The 26,388-nt window shown below is 45.9% G+C and overlaps 1 protein-coding gene across 1 annotated transcript in view; it reads left to right on the top strand.

The window, feature by feature from the left end:
- The first annotated feature begins 4,681 nt into the window (after positions 1–4,681).
- LOC126204247 (putative ammonium transporter sll0108) overlaps positions 4,682–26,388 on the top strand; it is a 131,466-nt gene continuing 109,759 nt past the window's right edge. The window contains exon 1 of the mRNA XM_049938640.1: positions 4,682–4,777. Coding sequence (XP_049794597.1) covers positions 4,682–4,777 — 96 coding nt within the window. The remainder of the gene's footprint in view (positions 4,778–26,388) is intronic.

The raw sequence follows: 26,388 nt of genomic DNA, 5'->3' as shown, positions 1-26,388 counted from the left end.
CACCTTTTTATTGGTCTTTTTCACTGACGCACATGTACATTACCATGAGGGGTGAGGTACACGTACACACGTGGTTTCCGTTTTCAATTACGGAGTGGAATAGAGTGTGTCCCGATATGTCAGGCCAATAGATGTTCAATGTGGTGGCCATCATTTGCTGCACACAATTGCAATCTCTGGCGTAATGAATGTCGCACACGCCGCAGTACATCTGGTGTAATGTCGCCGCAGGCTACCACAATACGTTGTTTCATATCCTCTGGGGTTGTAGGCACATCACGGTACACATTCTCCTTTAACGTATCCCACAGAAAGAAGTCCAGAGGTGTAAGATCAGGAGAACGGGCTGGCCAATTTATGCGTCCTCCACGTCCTATGAAACGCCCGTCGGACATCCAGTCAAGGGTCTGCCTGGTGTTAATTGCGGAATGTGCAGGTGCACCATCATGCTGATACCACATACGTCGACGCGTCGTTTCCAGTGGGACATTTTCGAGCAACGTTGGCAGATCATTCTGTAGAAACGCGATGTATGTTGCAGCTGCCTGAGCCAGCGAGGATTGTCCACGGACCAGTAGTGCATGTGCCGTAGATTCACTGCCCCGTGGTTTGTGAAACCTGCTTCATCGGTAAACAGATAGAACTGCAACGCATTCTCTGTTAATGCCCATTGACAGAATTGCAATCGATGATTAAAGTCATCACCATGTCATTGCTGATGTAGCGACACATGAAACGGGTGAAAGCGGTGACAATGTAGTATGCGCATGACACTACTTTGACTCAGTCCACCGGCTCTCGCAATGTCCCATGTACTCATGTGTGGGTTCATGGCAACAGCAGCTAACACACCAACTGCACCCGCTTCTCCTGTGACGGGCCTGTTACGGACCCGTTTGCGTGCTACGACCATGCCTGTTGCATACAGTTGGCGGTAGATGTTTTGCAATGTGCGGCACGTTGGATGCTCTCTGTCCGGGTACCGTTCTGCATACACCCTGCAGGCTTCAGCTGCATTTCGTCGACACTCGCCATAGATGAGTATCATCTCCGCCTTTTCAGAGTTCGAATACACCATGGTCACAGTTCCTACAACACGACACTATCACAGACGTCTGGTAACTCGGTGTACTACAGTTAGTCTGCGTACGGAGACGAATGCAGAATAACAATAGCAGCAAGCGCTACATGCGGGCACTGCGACAGCTAGACCAAACCACAACAGTGCACTACAGCCACACTCGTAAACACGGTCGTCACCGTAAACATGTCCCTGCAGATGCTGCTCGCCGAATGTGGCCCGTGTTTGTTACAACACGCAACTGAACGTCGGAGGTTTCGAGCGTCAACTTTAGGTTACAATATCTCCGGATGTAATTAACATTTTACAATGCAACAAACGGTACTGATTACGTATTTGTTTATATGTTCAGATGTGCTAACAAAACTAACGTGGTTCCAATTAAAAAAACGTAGGTTTGTGTTAAAAAACATACTTCCGTGCATTTTTGTATGGTTTGTATTAAACAATTACACTAGCCCCTCTTCTCACGTTCGGTCTGTGGAATCGGTTCATCAGTATTTGATGTGGTTTACGAAATATATCCAGCGGTAACGTTAGGTGACTCACCCTGTATATGATCCCCTTTACAGATGAACTACACTTTCCCAAAATTCTCCCAATAAACCAAAGACGATCATTCACTTCCCCGTCACAATCCTGAGACGCTCGTTCCGTTTCATATCGCTTTGCAACGTGACAATACTCCCAGATATTTAAACGATTTGACTGTGTCAAGCTGGACGCTACTAATACTGTATCCGAAGAACCTGCGTTTATTTTTCCTACATTAATAACATTTTTCTACATTTAGAGCTAGCTGCCATTCATCACACCAACTAGAAATTTTGTCTAAATCATCTATTATCCTCCTACAGTCTCTCAACTTCGACACTTCCAGTACACCACAGGATTCATTAGCAAACTACTGCAGATTTCTGCTAACCCTGTCCTCCAGGTCATTTATGTTTATAGAAAATAGTAGCGGTCCTATCACACTGCCATGGGGCACTCCTGACCATATCCTAGCCTCGGGAAAACACTCGTTGTCGAAGACAAGGTACTGGGTTCCATTCTCTCTGTGTCTTTGCCAACACCTCTTCTATTACCGCCTCTACATCATCTTATATTCGTGCCGTCAGAGCTTGCACACAGAAACTGGTGGCCTGGACACTCTATCCTTAATATAACCCCACGAGAAAAAATTCGAGAGGGATTATATCTGGTGGACGTGGTGACCATGATATCAGACCGTCTCTATAGACCCATCTGTGCGCAAAGGTTTCATCCAAGAACCGGTGAACAAATAACCTTCAGTGTGGCGGTGTACCAGTTTCTGCAATTAAGGTGCAGCGTGCACATTCAGAAGTGTATGGGTTACCATTCACAAGAAAGCGTATAAGTACGTGTAAGTGTATCCATGAAAAACTTCAGGAGTTAAGCTATCGTTTGAAGCAAACCATTTAGTTGTATCTAGCATAATTCCTTAGAAATAAATTTTCGTCATCAGAGAAAGATTATGCTCATCCTAGCGCTGCTGCAGTAGCAACTGAAATAGACCAACTACATTAAAGGTAAAATGAGAATCGATGAAGAGCTTGCAAACAAACTTACACATCAGATATTTTGAAGTAGATACGCAAGACCAAATGAAGAGTGGAAATGTCGAACGTTCTAAGTGCCAAATCTTACATTTATCAGAAGAAACAAAGAAACACGGTATCTCTTTCTGTACATGACTTACTTGCATCTACGAAATTGAGAGTGAATTCTGATATCATAAAATTATGCTGCTCACTCCATCATTGCGAAAAGTAGTGAGACAAATTAGAAAATAGATAGCTTATTAAGAACTTTCTAAGTTTCATACCAGAGAACTGGCTGGTTGTAAGTACCAATTAATAAGTGTCATTTATATTGAAGCACTAAGTCTTATCTATTATAATAGAGGTACAGAAATATAATAAGAGCGTTTTAACTAATAGAACTGCAGCCAACAAGAACCATTTCCCATATCTTTCTACCATTTTACAAGACATAACAGAAGCAAATACAAGAAAGAAGTCTGTGCGTATTGATATCTGTTTCTTACACAACTCTATTCCTTGTGTCAGATGTTGCAATGTTTACTGTAAAACTCCATGTGCTGCTGAGGAAGAAATGCCAACATCGCCTAGGGCTTTCTGTTTCGCAACTGCTAAACTTGGCAGATCTTCGATATGAAGTATGGTACGGCCATACATCAGTCATGGTCTTCCCTATTTTGAACACAGTGATATTAATCCGTTCTTTAATATCAGGTTGAGAATTTTTAGTGGGTATTTGAGGTGGATGAGTATGAGACACTTTGATCATACTACATTCGGATATCTTATACACTTGCAATGTGAACAATGTTTCAACATCATCTTTAAAATCAAAGAAGTCAGTTGTATGCATTGGAATTGCATGAAATGGGTTTATAGTTTTATTGGACTCCACAAACTTGCGTAAATATTCCGGAAAAATGACTTGCTTACCTTTCTTCATAAAATCTCTATCGCAGCTCAAAACCCAGTGCCCTGTCGCCTCTCTTCGAACCATCCCTGGCTAAATGGAGGAGATCCTGACATGACTTGTAACCCCACTGGGAAGCACTGCGTAGAACATAGACCATGCGCCATTTAGAAATGAACGTTCGATTCAATTTCCCCATGGGTTAGCACTTCAAACAAGCCTATGGACGTGAGAAACAGTACCGAGAACACAGTAGCACTGAAAAAGCGTTTTGCGAAAAAATGGCACATCAAACGTTTGGCATTTCCGCTCTTCTAATGTCTCGAGGAAGTATAATCAAGCCGGAGCTGAGCGCATGCGCAGGACGAGAGCAGAGAGAGAGAGAGCAGGGAGAGAGGGAGGGAGAGAGGTGGTACATAGGATTTGGTACTCACAGCTCCCAGCACGCCGAACACAGCCAGCGGCCAGCGCAGACTGGCGCAGGCGGCCATGCTGCCACTGCCAACTGCCAACGTCGTCTCCCGGGAAACAGCGGCCTCAACTCCGTCCTCTGTTGCTGCTCTGATCGCCACGACCCCGCGCTGTTACATAAACCGGTGTGCAGAACTTGAAAACAAAAGTACCTTTCGCATGACGTGTTGCCGGCAGGTAACACTGCTCGATGAAACTTGACCCATTCATAGGAAGAATTGCTACAGTTCTCTGAGATGACAAAAAGTCATGGTACAGCGCTAAGCACATATACAGATGGCGGCAGCATCGCGTACTCAAAGTATAAAAGGCCGATGCATTGACGAAGTCACAAAGTGGAGCGTGAGAAGGGATTGGCAGACATTTCACGATCCCGCCGGTAGTCGTCTGTTTAGGCAGCAAGAAGCCCAGGTAGAGAGGAAGTTACAAGAGCACAGAGGTCTCAAAAGAATGGTTCAAATGGCTCTGAGCACTATGGGACTTAACATCCATGGTCATCAGTCCCCTAGAACTTACAACTACTTAAACCTAACTAACCTAAGGACATCACACAACACCCAGCCATCACGAGGCAGAGAAAATCCCTGACCCCGCCGGGAATCGAACCCGGGAACCCGGGCGTGGGAAGCGAGAACGCTACCGCACGACCACGAGATGTGGGCACACAGAGGTCTCAGCTGGGAAGAAAAACTCAGGGATGCCGAGAAGGGCATGAACCAAGTAGAGAAGATTATGAAGGCTTCTCTCAGGGTAGACAGGCCACGCTAAGGAGAAATGGATTACTATATAAAGATGTGGTGAAGGCAGAAGTACTGGTGACATCGAGTCCGTATTCACATAATCGAGGATGATGAGAGTGATAGGCAGGAAGAAATAATAGTCAGACCAGTGGCTCAGTAGAGGCAAGAGAGGCCAGAGACAGAATTTACACCAGTCTCGGATCGCGTTTTGTGTGCCTTCATCAGACGACTAGGGAACAACAAATCCCCTGACCTTGACAATGTCCGTGTCCCTTACTTAAAACACCTTCCCTCTTCCCTAATAACGTACCTCACCTCTATACAAGGTGGTCCATTGATCGTGATCGGGCCAAATATCTCACGAAATAAGCGTCAAACGAAAAAAACTCCAAACAACGAAACTTGTCTAGCTTGAACGGGGAAACCAGATGGCGCTATGGTTGGCCCGCTAGATTGTGCTGCCATAGGTCAAACGGATATCGTGTAGTACGTAAAGAAATATGAATGTTTTAGTTGAACCACTTTTTTCGCTTTGTGATAGATGGCGCTGTAATAGTCACAAACATATGGCTCACAATTTTAGGCGAACAGTTGGTGACAGGTAGGTATTAAAATACAGAACGTAGGTACGTTTGAACATTTTATTCCGGTTGTTCCAATGTGATACATGTACCTTTGTGAACTTATCATTTCTGAGAACACACGAAGTTACAGCGTGATTACCTGTAAATACTATATTAATGCAATAAATTCTCAAAATGATGTCTGTCAACTTCAATGCATTTGGCAATACGTGTAACGACATTCTTCTCAACAGCGAGTAGTTCGCCTTCCGTAATGTTCGGACATGCATTGACAGTGCGCTGACGCATGTTGTCAGGTGTTGTCGGTGGATGACGATAGCAAATATCCTTCAACTTTCCCCACAGAAATAAATCCGGGGACGTCACATCCGGTGAACGTGCGGGCCATGGTATGGTGCTTCGCCGACCAATCCACCTGTCATGAAATATGCTATACAGTACCGCTTCCACCGCATGCGAGCTATGTGCCGGATATCCATCATGTTGGAAGTACATCGCCATTCTGTCATGCAGTGAAACATCTTGTAGTAACATCGTAGAACATTACGTACGAAATCAGCATACATTGCACCATTTAGATTGCCATCGATAAAATGAGGGCCAATTATTCGTCCCCCCATAATGCTACACCATACATTAACCCGCCAAAGTCACTGATGTTCCACTTGTCGCAGCCATCGTGGATTTTCCGTTGCCCCGTAGTGCATTTATGCCGGTTTACGTTACCGCTGTTGGTGAATGACGCTTCGTCGCTAGATAGAACGCATGGAAAAAATCTGTCGTCCCGTAATTTCTCTTGTGACCAGTGGCAGAACTGTACACGACGTTCAAAGTTGTCGCCATGCAATTCCTGGTGCATAGAAATATAGTACGGGTGCAATCGATTCGGTCAATTTGTCTGCTGCTGATGTGCGGATTAGCCGCGACAGCAGCTAAACATCTACTTGGGCATCATCATTTGTTGCACATCGTGGTTGACGTTTTACATGTGGCTGAACACTTCCTGTTTATAAATAACGTAACTATCCGGCGAACGGTCCGGACACTTGGATGATGTCGTCCAGGATACCGAGCCGCATACATAGCACACACTCGTTGGGCATTTTGATCACAGTAGCCATACATCAACACGATATCGACCTTTTGCGCAATTGATAAACGGTCCATTTTAACACGGGTAATGTATCACGAAGCAAATACCGTCCGCACTGGCGGAATGTTACATGATACCACGTACTTATACGTTTGTGACTATTACAGCGTCATCTATCACAAAGTGAAAAAAGTGGTCCAACTAAAACATTCATATTTCTTTAGTACTACACGAATGTGTAATAAAAAATGGGGGTTCCTACTTAAAAAAACGCAGTTCATATCCGTTTGACGTATGGCAGCGCCATCTAGCGGGCCAACCATAGCGCCATCTGGTTTCTCCCTTCCAGCTAGACGAGTTTCGTTTTTTGTAGTTTTTCGTTTGATGCTTATTTCGTGAGATATTTGGCCCGATCACTATCAATGGACCACCCTGTATATGACCAGCGCCTCTCCCTAAACTACTTCCCAACTACCTGAAAAGTGCTCAGATTGTAACGCCAAACAAACCCAATAAAACTCCCATCCCTCCCCGAAGCTGCAGATCTATTTCACTCCTGTCCTACCTACAGAAAGCACTGAAGCATCTTATCCACAGAGGCCTTACCAAATTCCGAAGTGACAACATTATCACCCCTGAGCAGTTTGGCTTCGGTCCTGAACATAGCACCATTCATCAATCCCTGCACCTGGCGGGACAAAAATGCAGGGCAAGGAAAAGGAAACCAGCACAGGAGCAGCACTTCTCGACACCGAGTAAGCGATCGATAAAGACTGGCACGATGGTTTAACTTACAAATTATCCCAGTTAGCTATTCCAGAAAACATGATACACATGACTGACTAGTTCCTGGCGGGGAGAAAATACTCCGCTAGGAGCGACAAAGATGTTAGTATGATCAGGGATGCTGTGGTCGGGATCCAGCAGGGCTCAGCTCTGAGCCCAATACTATATCTACATCTACATCCATACTCCGCAAGCCACCTGACGGTATGTGGCGGAGGGTACCCTGAGTACCTCTATCGGTTCTCCCTTCTATTCCAGTCTCGTATTGTTCGTGGAAAGAAGGATTGTCGGTATGCATCTGTGCGGGCTCTAATCTCTCTGATTTTATCCTCATGGTCTCTTCGCGAGATATACGTAGGAGGGAGCAATATACTGCTTGACTCTTCAGTGAAGGTATGTTCTCGAAACTTTAACAAAAGCCCGTACCGAGCTACTGAGCGTCTCTCCTGCAGAGTCTTCCACTGGAGTTTATCTATCATCTCCGTACGCTTTCGCGATTACTAAATGATCCTGTAACGAAGCGCGCTGCTCTCCGTTGAATCTTCACTATCTCTTCTATCAACCCTATCTGGTACGGATCCCACACTGCTGAGCAGTATTCAAGCAGTGGGCGAACAAGCGTACTGTAACCTACTTCCTTTGTTTTCGGATTGCACTTCCTTAGGATTCTTCCGATGAATCTGTCTGGCATCTGCTTTACCGACGATCAACTTTATATGATCATTCCATTTTAAATCACTCCTAATGCGTACTCCCAGATAATTTATGGAATTAACTGCTTCCAGTTGCTGACCTGCTATTTTGTAGCTAAATGATAAGGGATCTATCTTTCTATGTATTCGCAGCACATGACACTTGTCTACACTAAGATTCAATGGCCACTCCCTGCACCATGCGTCAATTCGCTGCAGATCCTCCTGCATTTCAATACAATTTTCCATTGTTACAGCCTCTCGATATACCACAGCATCATCCGTAAAAAGCCTTAGTGAACTTCCGATGTTATCCACAAGGTCATTTATGTATATTGTGAATAGCAACGGTCCTACGACACTCCCCTGCGGCACACCTGAAATCACTCTTACTTCGGAAGACTTCTCTCCATTGAGAATGACATGCTGCGTTCTGTTATCTAGAAACTCCTCAATCCAATCACACAATTGGTCTGACAGTCCATATGCTCTTACTTCGTTCATTAAACGACTGTGGGGAATTGTATCGAACGCCTTGTGGAAGTGAAGAAACACGGCATCTACCTGTGAACCGGTGTCTATGGTCCTACACGGCATCTACCTGTGAACCGGTGTCTATGGTCCTCTGAGTCTCGTGGACGAATAGCGCGAGCTGGGTTTCACACGGCCGTCTTTTTCGAAACCCATGCTGATTCCTACAAAGTAGATTTCTAGTCTCCAGAAAAGTCATTATACTCGAACATAATACGTGTTCCAAAATTCTACAACTGATCGACGTTAGAGATATAGGTCTACAGTTCTGTTCGACGTCCCTTATTGAAAACGGGGATGACCTGTGCCATTTTCCAATCCTTTGGAACGTTACGCTCTTCTAGAGACCTACGGTACACCGCTGCAAGAAGGGGGGCAAGTTCCTTCGCGTACTCTGTGTAAAATCGAACTGGTATCCCATCAGGGCCAGCAGCCTTTCCTCTTTTGAGCGATTTTAATTGTTTCTCTATCCCTCTGTCGTCTATTTCGATATCTACCATTTTGTCATCTGTGCGAAAATCTAGAGAAGGAACTACAGTGCAGTCTTCCTCTGTGAAACAGCTTTGGAAAAAGACATTTAGTATTTCGGCCAATAGAAATTATGTGCCAGAACCGGCAAGGAAACGAACTACCTTTGTATGTTGACGACACTGCTGTTTATAAAAAGTAGTAGCTGCCTACACTTCATCACCAGAAAGCAACAATATCGCCTAGATGAAATCGTCCATTAGTGCAAAATCTGGAAAATTAAAATAAATCCAGACAAAACAATAGCTATCATGTTCACTAGAAAACTAATCCCCTCAAGAAGGCGTTTTTCTTAGCCTACAAAAACAACGAGCGGAGCGAGTCAGTAGTCCACCTAGGCCTTCGGCTAGACAAACGACTGACTTTTACCAAGACTGATAATGCAGAGGAATGTCATTTGTACTCTGTTGGTTCATGTGAAAAGGTTTACGACGCGGTTATGGCTGCACGACAGGAATTAACAGTCTGTGAACGCGGTAGAGTAGTGGCAGATAGATGCAGGGGACATTCCATTTCGGTAATCGTTAGGGGATTCAATATTCCGAGAAACTCAGTATCAAGAGTGTGCCGAGAATATCAAATTTCAGACATTACCCCTCACCACGAACGGCCGTCACTTAGGGACCGAGATCGGAGGCGTTTACGTAGAATTGTCAATGCTAGCAAACAAGCGACATTGCATGAAATAACCTCAGAAATCAATATGGGATATACGACGAATGTACCCGCTAGAACAGAGAGGCGAATTTTTTCGTTAATGAGCTAGGGCAGCAAACGACCGACGCTATTGCCTTTGCTAACAGCACGACATCGCCTGCGGCGGCTCTCCTGGGCTCGTGACCATATACGACCTGAAAATCATGGCCTGGTCAGATGAGTTCCAATTTCAGTTGATGAGAGTTGATGGTAGAGTTCGAGTGTGGGGAAGACTCCACGAAGCCCTGGACCCAATTTCTCGTCAAGGAACTGTGCAAGCTGGTGGTGCGTTGTGTTTACATGGACTTGACTGGGTCCTCTGGTCCAACTCAACTGATTATCTACTGGAATGGGTTATGTTCGGCTGCCGGGAGTCCATCTGCAGGCATTCATAGACTTCATATTCCAAAACAATGATGGAATTTTTATGGTTGACTATACGCCATGTCACCGGGCCACAATTGTTCGCGTTTGGTTTGTCGAACGAATGACTTGGCCATCCAGATCGCCCAACAACAATCCCATCGAACATTTATGGGACATAACTGAGAGGTCAGTTCGTGCGTAAAATCCTGCACTGGCAACACTTTCGCAATTATGGACGGCTATAGAAGCAGCTTGGCTCCATATTTATGCAGGGTACTTCCAACAACTTGTTTAGTCCATGCCACAGTGACTTGTTGCACTACGCCTGGCAAAAGTAGGTTCGACAAGATATTAGGAGGCATCCCAAGATTTTTGTCAACTAAGTGTGCAGTAGAGAAGCTAACTGAAAGAAATACCGAATGAGAAGTGCACAAATGATACTTTTGTTCGAAGGTAATAATTACACTTAGGTCATCGTGATTCATGGTAATCTTCTTCACATTACAAAATGTGGGACGTGTTTCTTAATACGGTGTATAATCATCACGGACGGCAATGCCTTCTCCTCAACGTGCTCCTACGCTGGCCACAAGGATTCTAAGGAGTTGACGTGGTTCTGCGCTTCATTCCACCATTACCGTGGTTCACAACAGCTGGTTGATCGTTGGTTCATGAGGAAGTGCTTCGATACGTCTCCGCAACGCATCTCGCCCATACTACACTCCTGGAAATTGAAATAAGAACACCGTGAATTCATTGTCCCAGGAAGGGGAAACTTTATTGACACATTCCTGGGGTCAGATACATCACATGATCACACTGACACAACCACAGGCACATAGACACAGGCAACAGAGCATGCACAATGTCGGCACTAGTACAGTGTATATCCACCTTTCGCAGCAATGCAGGCTGCTATTCTCCCATGGAGACGATCGTAGAGATGCTGGATGTAGTCCTGTGGAACGGCTTGCCATGCCATTTCCACCTGGCGCCTCAGTTGGACCAGCGTTCGTGCTGGACGTGCAGACCGCGTGAGACGACGCTTCATCCAGTCCCAAACATGCTCAATGGGGGACAGATCCGGAGATCTTGCTGGCCAGGGTAGTTGACTTACACCTTCTAGAGCACGTTGGGTGGCACGGGATACATGCGGACGTGCATTGTCCTGTTGGAACAGCAAGTTCCCTTGCCGGTCTAGGAATGGTAGAACGATGGGTTCGATGACGGTTTGGATGTACCGTGCACTATTCAGTGTCCCCTCGACGATCACCAGTGGTGTACGGCCAGTGTAGGAGATCGCTCCCCACACCATGATGCCGGGTGTTGGCCCTGTGTGCCTCGGTCGTATGCAGTCCTGATTGTGGCGCTCACCTGCACGGCGCCAAACACGCATACGACCATCATTGGCACCAAGGCAGAAGCGACTCTCATCGCTGAAGACGACACGTCTCCATTCGTCCCTCCATTCACGCCTGTCGCGACACCACTGGAGGCGGGCTGCACGATGTTGGGGCGTGAGCGGAAGACGGCCTAACGGTGTGCGGGACCGTAGCCCAGCTTCATGGAGACGGTTGCGAATGGTCCTCGTCGATACCCCAGGAGCAACAGTGTCCCTAATTTGCTGGGAAGTGGCGGTGCTGTCCCCTACGGCACTGCGTAGGATCCTACGGTCTTGGCGTGCATCCGTGCGTCGCTGCGGTCCGGTCCCAGGTCGACGGGCACGTGCACCTTCCGCCGACCACTGGCGACAACATCGATGTACTGTGGAGACCTCACGCCCCACGTGTTGAGCAATTCGGCGGTACGTCCACCCGGCCTCCCGCATGCCCACTATACGCCCTCGCTCAAAGTCCGTCAACTGCACATACGGTTCACGTCCACGCTGTCGCGGCATGCTACCAGTGTTAAAGACTGCGATGGAGCTCCGTATGCCACGGCAAACTGGCTGACACTGACGGCGGCGGTGCACAAATGCTGCGCAGCTAGCGCCATTCGACGGCCAACACCGCGGTTCCTGGTGTGTCCGCTGTGCCGTGCGTGTGATCATTGCTTGTACAGCCCTCTCGCAGTGTCCGGAGCAAGTATGGTGGGTCTGACACACCGATGTCAATGTGTTCTGTTTTCCATTTCCAGGAGTGTATATATAATTTAAGTCCACCAACGCATCACTCATAGTTTCTATGGGATTTAAGTCGGGTGAATGGGCAGGCCAGTCCATTCGCCCACTATCCTCCCTTTCCAAGAGCTCCTCAAGCTGCACTGTTCGATGCGGTAGCGCATTGTCATCCATAAAAATGAAATTAGGGCAGAATGCATCCATGAAAAGACGCACCTGGATAAGGAGATCAGCGTCACAATAACACTGTTAAGTGTACCGTATTCAAAGATTTGCGGATCAGTACGCCCAAGCATCACGCCCCACACGGTAAGATTTGGATCACAGAAACGCTCATGTTCGACACTGTTTCTGGGTGCATTACGTATTCCCACCTCTCGCCCTATGAGGATACGTCCATAACCACTACTCAGAATGAATCTGCTCTCATTTGAGAAGACTCCTCTTTGGTCCAGAACCTACGCTCTTCGCGCCATCAAAGATGCAGCCACTAACGTTCTGGTGTCAACAGAACGCCAACATACTAGTCATCGGGCCAAGAGACCAACCCCACGCAGCCACCGTGCCGCTGTGGAGTGTGAGATTGTGTGCCTTGAGTCCTGTTAAATGTGGTTGCACCCTTCATCTTGCCTCTTGCACAATGTAGCGGTCACTTGATTCTGTAGCTGACCGTGGCTGACCATCTCCTTCGTCTTGAGCAGCAGTGCCTGTGCTTCGGAACTTTCCCCATGTTCGTTATATAATACTGTTATCAGTACCAAACTCCTTGATTATACTCGTCACATTTGTCCTTTTTCCATCTTCACAATGATGCTTCCTAGTGTGAAATTATGCAGATGTTGTTCAAAAAAATGGCTCTGAGCACTATGCGACTTAACTTCTGAGGTCATCAGTCGCCTAGAACTTAGAACTAATTAAACCTAACTAACCTAAGGACATCACACACATCCATGCCCGAGGCAGGATTCGAACCTGCGACCGTAGCGGTCACGCGGTTCCAGACTGAAGCGCCTTTAACCGCACGGCCACACCGGCCGGCGCAGATGTTGTTTCCGAGCCATGTTGTAATGAAGAACACTATCACAGTGCACCGTAACTGCTCGCTATTTGACACAAACTGTCGTTCCCCTTTCCTTCAACTGTCTCGTGTTTTGGACTTTACGTACACGACTAGAAGACTACCTGTTACAGGCCCCTCACTTCCATTTATTTACACCAGGTAATTAATATGTCATCACCTTAGCAGACATATTCGTCTCAAGACAAGCGGCAACTCTATTGATATTTAAAGTAATTCTGAATTATTGTTCAGTCTCAGTTGCACACTTTTAATTACATGGCGTGTTTCGATTACTCTGAATCGTCTCCAGATCTAAAATCTTACTAAATATGTACCATCTAGCATTTTACAATAAGTATAAGAAAGAATTATACAAAAATGTATAATTAACCTAAGTAACAGTATCAGTAATCCGTATTGTCTATTGGAAACTTAGTATCGGAGTACTGTGTTTTGTATCGACGATGAGTGTTTTCAAGAGGTATCTGGTGGAGGTAGCGGATATGGGAGAGCGAAAGGGGAAAAAGAGAGGGAGAAGGAAGGGGAAATGGAGTAAAGGTGGTTGGGGGAGGGGAAACGGAGCAGGGAGGGAGAGTGGTGGAGATGCCATGAGTTTAACAAGAATGATCTCCCATTATAGAAAGTTTAATTACGTAAAAATTTTCATTAAAATATTACTAGTGTAAAACAGTGGGTATGTAAAATGTAAACGGCATAAAATAGTAAAATGATAAAAATGGAATGGGAAAGATTGAAGGCGAGGAAAGAAGGTAAGGGAGGGGAAGGGAGAAGTACTGACAGGGATGCTGTTGGTTTAACAAGAAATGATCTTATACTAAAATTTCAAAAGGTAGTACACAGAAAAATAGTTGTTAGAATCGACTTTTTGTACTTTTAGTGTATGACAATCTCTTCTTAAACCCTTAGTAAATCTTGCCACTACCCCTCCCTCTCCCCTTCGTTGTCTTCTTTCCCCGCTCTCTATAGCCCTCACTTCATTTTATAACTTTACTGATGCCATTTGCATTTTACATACCCATTATTCTACAATATTAATATTTTGCCAATCGCTAAATACCTTGCCAATATCAGGAAATTGTTTCAGGTGTTCTCAGACACTGGGTTAAAATGTAATAAAGCCAAGTGCTCCTTCTACCAGGCTGAGATTGAATACTTTGGACACATTATCAACAGTCACTGTATCCACCCCTTGCAGTCATACTTAACTGCATCTGGGTCCCCCAGCTCCTAGGAACATAAGCGAACTCCAAGCTCTGTTGGGTAAAGTAACTTATTACATTCAATTCATTACAAATGCTATGCAGATTGCAGCTCCGTTGCATTGTCTTCAACGAAAGAACGTTCCATTTGAATGGACTACGAAGTATCAAGTCGCAATTCCGGAACTGAAATATGTTTTATTGGCAGATCGCTGTTTGGTACATTTTTTTCCCACTAAAACAGTCGTGTCTGCAGTTGTACGTATTTTTAAGGGATTGGCGCTGTTCTCTCACACAGAGTTAGATCATTGGACAGGCCTGTTGCCTTCACATCCAAACTCTTAAATAAACCACTGTGCAACTAGTCACAGATTGAGAAGGAAGCTCATGCTATAGTATACGGAGAACCCAAATCCATCAATACTTACTGCTTGGTGACAGACCACTACCTCTCACATTTTTTGAGCCCTTGAAGCCAATCTCTCCACTCACGGCGTAAAACTTGCAGCCTTGGTCTCTGCTCCTCTCTAATTATCGGTACGAAACTGTGTACAAGATGAAGGCTAAGCATTCTTATGTGGCTACTTTCTCTTGCCATCCAATTGGCACTTATTCGGCACTGGGCACCTCAGAAGACACCCGATTTCATATTGATGTCAGAACAATGAAACATTTGATGGTTTTCCCATCGCTCACTGACAGGCTGCTCAGGTAACGGCTGTAGACCCCAATCTCAAGATTCTATTGCAGTACCTCCGCACTGGTTGGCGACGTTCAATTAAACAGATTAGCGATTCAGTTGAACGCCATTATTTTGCAGTTTGGCACAACGCAGCAGAGTTTCATCCACTTACATATGACATCTTGAGCACACGTTTGTTTCATATTGAAATTCTTTGCCTTCTTCATCACGGTCGTGGGGGCATTGTATCCACTCAGCAGCTAGTTTGACGCCATTTCATATGGTTCAGCATGGCCGCTCAAATGGAACTACACTCATGCTCATAAGTTAAGGATAATTGCAGAATTTGGTGCCACACAACGTGATACTACACAAAACTGGCGCTAATAGCATAAGCACATAAGTAACACACACGACACAGATCCCCAAGTCCACGGTATTGGTGATAAGTTGAGAAAACCATCCCGAAACACATGTGCTACAAAACTATACTGTTTCCTGCGCATGTACCCCGACATCAATATGGGATATGATCACCATGCGCACGTACAAGGCCGCACAACGGGTTGGTATACTCTGGATCATGTGGTCGAGCAGCTGCTGGGGTATAGACTCCCATTTTTACACCAGTGCCTGTCAGAGATCCCGAAGTGTCCTAGTGGTTTGAAGACGTGCAGCGATACGTCAACCGAGAGCATCCCAGACGTGCTCGATGGGGTTTAGGTCTGGAGAACAGGCAGGCCACTCCATTCACCTGCTATCTTCTGTTTCAAGGTACTCCTCCACAGTGGCAGCTCGTTGCGGCCGTGCGTTATCATCCATCAGGAGGAAGGTGGGACCCACTGCACCCCTGAAAAGGCGGATGTACTGGTGCAAACTGACGTCCCGATGCACCTGACCTGATACAGTTCCTCTGTCAAAGACATGCAGGGGAGTACGTGAACTAATCAGAATCCCACCTCACACCATCAAACCACGACCTCCATACAGGTCCCTTTCAAGGACATTAATGGGTTGTTATCTGGTTCCTGGTTCACGCCAGATGAAAACCCGGTGAGAATCACTGTTCAGACTATACCTGGACCCGTCCGTGAACATAACCTGGGACCACTGTTCCAATGACCATGTACTGTGTTCTTGATACCAGGCTTTACGGGCTCTCCTGTGACCAGGGGTCAGTGGAATGCACCTTGCAGGTCTCCGGGCGAATATGTCTTTTCAGTCGTCTGTACCCTGTGTGTCTGGAGACAACTGTTCCAGTGGCTGCGGTAAGGTCCCGAGCAAGGCTACCTGCAGTACTTCGTGGCCGTCTGCGGCACTGATGGTGAGATATCGGTCTTCTTGTGATGTTGTACACTGTGGACGTCCCGTACTGTAGCCCCTGGACACGTTTTCCGTCTGCTGAAATCGTTGCCATAATGTTGATACCACACTTTATGGCACACGGAGGGCCCGTGCTACGACCTGGTGTGTTGGACCGGCCTCCAGTCGCCCTAGTATTCTACCCCTCATAAAGTCACGAATATGTGTTCTTTGAGCCATTTTCAACACACAGTCACCATTAGCACGTCTAAAAACGTCTGCACACTTACTCGCTGCACCGTACTCTGACATGCACCAACACACCTCTGCGTATCTGCCAGCGCCACCGTGCGACGACCGCAGGTCAAATGCACCGCATGGCCATACCCCGAGGTGATTTGAACCCACAAACCGCCCACCAGAGCGTTGTTTTACCATGTATCAGCATCATCCTTAATTTTTGAGCATGAGTGTATTAACTTCACAACGTCTGGCACGTGTGGAGCATCAGGCTGCACTACAGAAAAATATTTTGATTGACCCAAGCCTAGCGCCCCCAGGCACCGTTTGCATATCGACTTTGTGGGTCCCTATTGGAATTCCTGTTGGCTTATTGTGGTAACCACCTTTAGCAAGTTCCCATTCATAGCAACCCTGCATTTCACCACAACACACTTCAAGACTCTGACATCAACCTTTTGCATCGAAGACTTACCTGAAGTGTTGGTTTCAGACAAGGGACCCCAGTTCACATTGACAGAATCTCAGCAGTTTCGTGATGCCGGTGGCATCAAACATGTCACGACTGCAATGTTACACTCCCAGTCTAATGGTGAAGTGGAGCACTTCATCACAACTTTCAAGCAACAGGTTACAAGCCTTCCATACACGAAATCAAGCATTAGTGCTCTTCCTCTTGTGCTACTGTTCCCGGCCACGCAATGGCAAATCACAACCGAACTCCTGCTTGGACGTTGACATACGGCACTGCTTCAGCTGCTGCATCCTCCACAGCGCTCTAAGTTTAATGCGAATGATTTGGCCTTTTTCAGAGTTAGTGCAGGCAAGTGCTGGGAATGACACGTTATCACCAAAGTCTTGGGCCACTCTTTGTGTGCTGTACAGGGTACCACCAAGCAACAGAAGCACCATCAGAATCACCTTCGTTTATGATCCTACTGCAGGATTTTCATTTGCAGCTTCGGTGTCCAGGAGCACTAGCAAGCCTCGGCAGCCTTCACCTCCCTTGGATCCCGCGCTGCCTGCGCCAGACGGAGATCGAGTTGACATCGACAAAGTGCTGTCTCGGTTTCAGCAGCGCCAGCAGACCTAGCCGCTCGATGTAGGCCACCTTCGCCCTATCCCCTTCCAGTGGACCGGTATGGATCCTCCAGTAGCCATTGCACTTCTTCCCTGGGCATGGCTGCGCACCCTATGGCTGGTTTATCGGGGAATATTTCCAGCTACAAGACGAACATCGGTGTGCAGGTGACAGCTTTTCATCTGCTGAAGTTCCTGCTACGGTCTCCTCAGTGGTACCTGCGACCAGACTTTCCCCTGCCGTCGTCTCCGGCAACAGCAGTACACAACGACCGCGACGAGTTTTGTGGGAATGGCGGGGGAGGGGGGGAAGAATATGGTATCTTGCACTATCGTTACCACGCTGCGCCAGTCCACGTCTGGAAGCTGACAGTAGCCACGTGTCTGCACCGCAGATCTGTGGCCGGATCCTGGTGAGGCACACCCTCCTCAGTCCACGCGGCGCGCCATCACGGAGCCGACGAGAAGACGCCACACCAAAATCTAGTCCATTTGTTCAGTTCTACCTCTCTGGTCGAAGTGTTGTTGTCATTCAGCCTCTGTTATTATTGTAGATATCGAACTGGCCTATCTCATGGACTCGCACTGATTTGCGCACTGGACTAGCTGTTATTCAAGTTAAGTAAAAAATGTTATTAGACCCTACGTGTGCATCTCATGTTTTGCTCTTTGTCTTAGAACGTCTTGACATCCACCACCGGGACCACCAAACAAGAACGCAGAAGAGGCACCCAAGACACGCTAAAAATGGAATGGTAACTTAGAAGTTCCCTTTTGGGAACACATTGTTAGGGCCAGAGTACTGGTTTATCCGTCTCTCAGTGTTTGAAAAGTTTGCTACGACGTTACAAGACAGCACAAAATTTACCTGAAAAATTTTATATTTTTGTCATTGGTACTGGTATATGATTTTTATATCATTTGGTTATTTTTCCCTTACTCTTCTGGGTGATTTTATGCCACAGACCACCATTTCCCTTTCACTCTTCATCCTAGAGTATCATTTACACCCAGTGTCTTCAATGTCTTGTTGGATGTATTCCATTCTCACTCTTATACTACAGTTTTTGCCCTCTGCGGTACCCTTTAATACCATGTAGGTTATTCCCTGATATCTCAATATATGTTCTGACGTCCTGTCCATCTTGTATTTTGTGTCTTCCATAAATTCCTTTTCTCGTCAATTCTACAGCAAAACCTGCTCATTTCTTATGTTGCAAGTACACTTAATTTTCAGCATCCATCCGTAAAATCACATTTGGAATTCTTCTCTTCTTCTTTGCTCCACATTTACTAGAGCCCACGATTCAGTTCCGTACAATGCTGTATTCAGAAATTTCTTTCTCTTGTTAATGCTTATTTTAACACACATTTCTCAGCTGCCCTGGTGTTCCAGCCCCGGTTCGGTATTCTAAGCGCCTCATTAAATTTCAGGTGGCAGTGCGAAGAGGAATTTTGTTCGGCCTGAAGGAGAGAGGCTAGAGTTTCGCTAATTTTTTTTTTTAACTGGTGCCGTTTGGAGCCGACTGGTTTATAGGGAGACTACTTTCCCCCACGATGGCTGTTTCAGGAAGGCTACTTAATGTCCTGCCAGAGTGCAGCACATTACAGGAGCGCTGAAAGCAGGAACAGGGGAATGGCCTATGGCAATGCCTGCCTTCTGCTCGTGATTGCTGATTGAGTGAAAAGTGTATATTTTAAGCAATTAACTGGAGCCGCTGGGAAATCGAGAAGTCTGCAGGTAGTGCTCACGGAGTGGAAAAGTTGTGGGTCCTCTGGGGTGGAGATGGTGTCTTCATTATGTTTATCAGAAGACTGCGATCCTTAGTGACCAACGAAATGGCTTAGTGAAACACGGAAAACTGGGAGAATCCGAAGTGTGTTCCCGTACGCGAGCGTCGACTTTTGTTTAGGCTTTTTCCTGTTGTTCTATGAGAGTGTTGAGGGTTAATGATTGCGGACTCTTTTGTTAAGACAAGAACTTCGAGGAAACATGGAGATATTAGCTAGCAGGAAGTAGTGGTTAGATTAAAAGTGGCGGAACTGGCTAGGGTTATTCAATACCGCAATAACTTTCATTTACGTGTTTGCGACCCTGAAAATGATATTTCTGAGCGACCTTTTCCCTATTGACTTTGAACCGTATACCTGTTTGTTGGTAGGGTAATTATCAACAGCGACGGCCAGTAACGAGTTGAAGGTGATTTCTTGGACTGTCAGTGGTGAATCTTTCCACTTCAGTTCTCGGATCTCTGAAACTCTCTTAAAAACAATTAGGTACCTACAGTGCTTTTCATTATTGACTTCTGAGTTACGAAATTCATCCGTATCTCGTAGTTTAAAACGGGACTGGCGATCCTTATTTATATTGATTTGGTAATGTAACAATGCACTCCGTTAATCCGGGTCCGCTAACAAACGTTTCCGACTAAACCGGAGAGGAGCACTTCGCGTCATCGGTCTCGTACACCGCATTTCGCACAAGAGTGCTTGGATTTCGGCCACGAGCGCGACTGTGACCTCCCCCGCGCTACGGAATCTTCGAGGACAGACGAAAGCAACGTTCACTATATCTGATAGTAGTCAGACGTCTTTCGACGAGTTTGCTTCTTATATCTTCCTTCATCCGTCCACCATGCGTTATTTCATGCCCAAAGTAACAGAATTTCTTCTCCTCGGCTGCTTTTTGTCGACGTTAAGTTTGCCGCTAATTCATATCTGCTGCTCCTTCATACTTATGTCTTTCTTTGGTTTACTCTCAGTACAGTGTTCATTTTATTCAGTAGATCCTGTAATTCTTTCTCACTTTCACAGAGGACGGTAATGTTACATAGATCGATTATATCTCACTGACTGATGTAAGAACCGGTTGAAGGTTTCCATACAACCTACCTGCGAACAAAGCACGACTTGTTTCTCCCATTTTCTTCGCCGTCACGTTTAAAGTAAGGATTGCTCCGTTTGTGTCTTCCATGAAAATGAGGAAAACGATACATAGGGAAATTATTACAATTTAGACTAACAGCTTTTCATCCACTTAAGCTGTGGAAAACCGTGACTTCGAAGCAGTTTTCCTCTTAGTCTGTCTATAAATGCAGGGGAAGAACAATATAACGTCACAGTTGACGATAAGCCGCTAGAATACGTTTTCAAACGTAAGTACAGGCCGTCCATAAACTCCCCCTATCATTTCAAAAATCATGACTCGGAAATTATTAGAGACATAGATTTGTGGTTTGTTGTAAGGCATTTAACAGCTCTCAGGGCTCTTTCTCCTTTATCTTTTGTTGCAAATTTGACTTGCAGTGTATCAAAATGGCGACAAAGCAGGATAAGGCGCAATGTGTCATTCGATATGCAAAATCGAAATATCTGACAACGGTAATGCGGATGTGTCAACGCCAGAATGCGCGGGCAACGCCTACAAAAACAAGAATAATGTGGTGGTTCCAACTCTTTATAAAGGAAAGATAGTGTCAAAGTTCTTCCTCGAAGTGGACGTCCTCCTGTGACTCAAGAAAGTATTCATAGAGTGCTAGAAGCATTTCAACGCTACCCCCAGAGGTCAATTCGTCATGAATCACGCGAACTGGAAGAAGCAAGATCACGTGTCCATAAACTGTCCATGCTCTGCGCTCGTTGGCAGCACACCGCGTCTTGGACACGTCCGCCGCGGCGCTCGGGATCACAGCACCATGATACGACACTGAAGTTGGGCGTATAAGAGACCGAAGCCTGTCATGCGCTAAATAAAAAGAACCTTACAGCTGTAGCGGTATTTTCAACCTCTGGTATAACGCTCAGTTACGGATGTTCCTCCGACAGGATTGTTTGTAGTGTCCATAAAGTGTTACATAAACGGTTATGCCTCTTTTCGTGCGAAGGGCAAATGTTCCAGGCTTTGTAGCCTAACGATCGCCCTCTGCAGCATACATGCTCCATGCTGGCCTCCATGGATAGTGACAGTGACTACCTGAAACGTGCTTGTTTTCAGATGAAGTAACGTTCCATCTTTCTGGGCGTGTTAGCCGCCACAAGATTGGGATTTGTTACTCCGGAAACCCACGCAACACACGTAAAAACATCCGTGATAGCCCGAAGCTTAAAGTTTTGTGTGGCCTAATGCATGATAGAAGGATGGTCCCTTAGTTCTGCCCAAAGAAAGTCATATCGGGAAATGCTTACTTTGGCATGCTCGAACTGTGCCTGCTACCGGCATGTCAAAACAGTAACTGCTACCACAAATCGAAGAATGCAGCCGTCCATCATCTTCCAGCATGATGGTGCACACCCACTCTCGACACTGTAGTTTTAACGTGCGGAATGTGCTGAACGACACATTTCCTGAGAATGAAATGATAATTAAATCGACACCTCAAGCTGTCGACAGGCGTTGATATACATCAACTGGGACAGTTCAAAATGCGTGCCCCTACCGGGACTCGAAACCGGGCTCTCCTGCTTACATGGCAGACGCTCTATCCATCTGAGTCAGCGAGGGGACAGAGGATAATGCGACTGCAGGGATTTGTCCCTTGCACGCTCCCCGTGAGACCCACATTCCCAACTTAATGTCCACGCACTACAGTCGTAGTGCCCCTGCCCATTACACTCATTATTCGCGGCAGACAATCTTACCGAGTCCCGTAAGAGTTAGGGCAATGCGTGTGCATCCTGCACAGAAGAAGAAGGTCAATGGCCGGATAGCCTTAACTATATGAACATGGTATGTGTCCTTTCGGAGATGTCCGAAAGAACAGATACCATCTTCATACATTTCCTGAGATGTTGATGATTAGCATGGCCTCCGCGCTCCCCCGATATCACACCATTAGACTTCTTTTACGGACTTACTCATGAATCTCGTGTATACAACACCAGTAAATGACGTTGCTACCCTTCGGCACGAATCAATGAAACAATCAGAACCAGTACTTGGGCAGACGTCGAATACTACCTTGATGTTCTATGTGCGAGCCGGCCGGAATGGCCGTGCGGTTCTAGGCGTTACAGTCTGGAACCGCGAAACCGCTACGGTCGAAGGTTCGAATCCTACCTCGGGTATGAATGTGTGTGATGTCCTTAGCTTAATTGGATGTAAGTAGTTCTAAGTTCTAGGGGACTGATGACCTGAGAAATTAAGTCCCATAGTGCTCAGAGCCATTTGAACCATCTATGTGCGACGTGCGAGGGAAAAATTTTAATTCTGACGTAACAGAAAAAAAAACTTTGAGTGATGCTAAATGCTTTACAGCAAATCGCGATGCTCTGTCTCTAATAGTTTTTTAACTGTGATTTATGAAATGGTAGCGAGACCTTGTGGACACACTGTACTTGTGCTTTATCACATGCGCTGATGGAAAGGCGAAGAAGAAATTATATTAACAGGAGCGACAACACGCCGTCTGTTTAATGGAGTCAGACATCAATTCTTCAAGAAGAGAGAAACGTTTCGAAAGGATCAAGTTTGCTGTGTATAGATAACAAGTTGATATTGATCTATGACTGCGTATCTTAGACAGTGAACCTGTGAATTAAAAGTCCAGATTCAAGCAGGAGGAGACCAGATACCTGCTTGAAATAGACCGTAAGTGTAGGAGGGAGAGATCCTCAAAAACAGTCATTCGGAAAATTTTTATATGCGAAGCCGCGGGAAGAGACTAGCAAAGAGTAACAGTTGAAGATGTTTGGGTATGTCCAGAGGGCCCACAGTAGTGAAGGCAAGGGTTCAGATATGGAAGGAAGAAGACTGCCTAGAAAGACGAGTGGAATATACGAGGCACAGCAGGATATTGGACAGTGGGTGAGATAGGCAACAACCTAGACTGCAAACAAGAAGAGACGGGGATCCTTCATATCCTCTAGTCGGTGAAGTAGACGAAGGTTACTATATGTCCCACGAGGAGATGCTTGATAAGAATTAATAAGACATGTGTTAACAAGAACGTGCGTTTATCACGACCACAGTAGAGAGATTTAATAACAAAGAAAAACTCTCGTAGATAAAAAATAATACAACTTCTCAGACACTAAAAGGCATTCGTCTGGAATACAAAGTAAATAAATGCAAAGGAGCCTGAAGATTATGCCACTGATAACCCCTGCGGAGGTTGAGCTTTCGACATATTGGCCGACAGGTATGCCTCGGGATGTCGCTGGAAAGTCGTAGGTCCCGCTGCTAAGAGCCGACGCATGAATTGGGCTAGAGCTACATTGGAGCGAAGCGACGACATGCTTTTCTTTCTTTCCTTTAATGTTATTTCAGTCGCTCACAACGGGGACGGCTTGCAGTGCAGAAAAACTGCCAAAGGTTAGAAAAACTGTATTTAAGACTGGATAAAACATATAAAAGGTGATAATAACAGATGACTTTGTAAAATACATTGGTGGATGATAGTGACGACCTTTACATAAAAATAAATGGCAACAAACGAGGATTTGTAAAATACACATAGATGAAAATACCGATGGTTTTTAAAACTTTTTTGACGATTTTATATTACAAAATACAATAACTTTTGAACCGGTATTATCTCATGGTGTAATGGTGAGGTGACACACGAAAAAGTTGTCCTGATGAAGGTGCGATGATGAGTATGATTATGGGGTCCTGCAGAACCGAAGGTAGCGACTGGAGTGTCGTGATTCGGATTGGAAGCCGCGCGGAGTGGCCGTGCGGCTAGAGGCGCCATGTCACTGACTGCGCAGCCCCTCCCGCCGGAGGTTCGAGTCCTCCCTCGGGCAGGGGTGTGTGTGTTGTTCTTAGCATAGGTTAGTTTAAGTTAGTTCAAGTAGTGTTTAAGTCCAGGGACCGATGACCTCTGCAGTTTGATCCCTTAATAACTCACACAATTTGAACATTTCAGACTGGAAAGAGGGGTATTTCCCGGGACGCATTTCATCATTTGGGAGTGGGAGTTTTTTAAATTCTGGTGGGAAAGGATGAATGAAGCATGGAAGTGCATGGAAGGTGGAATGTGGATGTAGTGGCGCAGCAGGGCGCCTGGATTGGTGACTGCTGGGTGGGCCACTGGGTGCTGGGATCGGATTTTGCGATTTGTGGATCAGATCCGAAAGTGCTTTAGGAAGAGAAGAGAATGTGGGAAGCGGATGAGCTGGTACAGGATGCGAGTTAGGGAAGGCAGGCGAATGCAGAAGACGAGGCAGAGTGCATGTATTTTCAGGATTTCAATGGCCTCATAGCATTTAGGCGAGGCAGGCATCCAAACAACATTATCGTAGGATAGGAAGGGGTGGATGAGGGATTTGTACGTGAGGATAATTGTAGAAAGATGTAGACCCCAGATGCGACCTGTTAGTAGTTTTAGTCGGTTTCGGACTTAGTGTTGGATGGCAAGGAGATGTGCGTCCCCTGTTAATTTTCTGTCAAGAGTTTGTCCCAAATAATTCATTGTCTTAGTCAGAGGGATGGGTTGGTTGTAGATGGTCGACGCGTTGGCTTGAGCCACCCTATATAGGCAGAGCGTGGATGAATTCGTGCCAATCCATTTCCACACAAATGACACGGCGGAGGAAATAGGTCGCTGGCACAGAGACTCTGGTGGCGCTTGTCCTGCCATCTGTCATCTGTCTTGTGATCGATGCAGTCCGAGGAAACAACGCTTTGTACATATGCAACCCTATGATGCTTCAGTGTCTGGGGGTTTGCCGATCCCTTTAGGTGAACTGCAGGTACGTGGAATTGTGGTCTAATGGTACGGCACGTGATTGGCAACTGAAAGGTCACGGTATCGAATGAACACTTCAGTCTGCCTTTAGTCTAGCCTTCACATCTCAACAATATGAAGATTCACCAGGAACGACATGTGACTCGAATTCCGCGTTGAACTGTACCTGGTCCTTGGCCAATAAAATAACTGGAGTACGTTAGGAACACGCAAGTCGCTGAAGTTGCATCCAGTTAAAGACTTGCACCACACCGTTGATCCACACGGAATTATTATTGGTACTGTTTAGTGCTATTCTATGCGTTACATTTACCTTATAATGGCCTTGCTCTTGTATGTAAAGTTATTATTAGCTATTATGGTCAATTATTTTGTCTCACAGTGGGTGACTCTTCCATCTTTTTAATATTATTAATTTCTTGGTCCCTATGTCCCAGGGTCTCAAATCTCCTCCACCTACTAGAAATTTTAGTGAGTACAATATCAGACCTGGTTCAGGCTGACATAATTATCCTATCACGTCTGGCGTCCGACTACACATCATGTGTCAGTTTACACACTTGATCATCTTATATTTCAGATCACCCCCCCCCCACCCCCCCAGACTCCCTGTCCTCCTTCTACTGTGAACCACTGGGACCTGATCAAGATCACCCAGGGGAAACCCCACCCCCTCACCATTTCCCAAGATCCTTATCTCACCCCGAATCGTCTCTGCTATCTAACTTTAGTGGCAATAGTTAAGTTACTACGATGTGCCAAGTGATGATGTATTTCTTCTTTCTCTTCTGAATGTGCTGCACCATGACAAGCTACTTGAACTGTCACTATAATAGTAACTTAATACTCGTCCCTTTTTGCCTCTTTCCTTCTGCATTTCCCATTACTCTCTCGCTTGTTGCCCGAAGTAGCTGTCATTTCCAGTTTGATCTCAACTGGGTGATGATTTTGTCC

Source organism: Schistocerca nitens, chromosome 9, assembly GCF_023898315.1.
Source record: "Schistocerca nitens isolate TAMUIC-IGC-003100 chromosome 9, iqSchNite1.1, whole genome shotgun sequence".
In the NCBI taxonomy this organism is placed as follows: Eukaryota; Metazoa; Arthropoda; class Insecta; order Orthoptera; family Acrididae; genus Schistocerca; species Schistocerca nitens.
The sequence above is the reverse complement of the archived record's forward strand: the minus strand, read 5'-3'. Positions and strand labels throughout refer to the sequence as shown.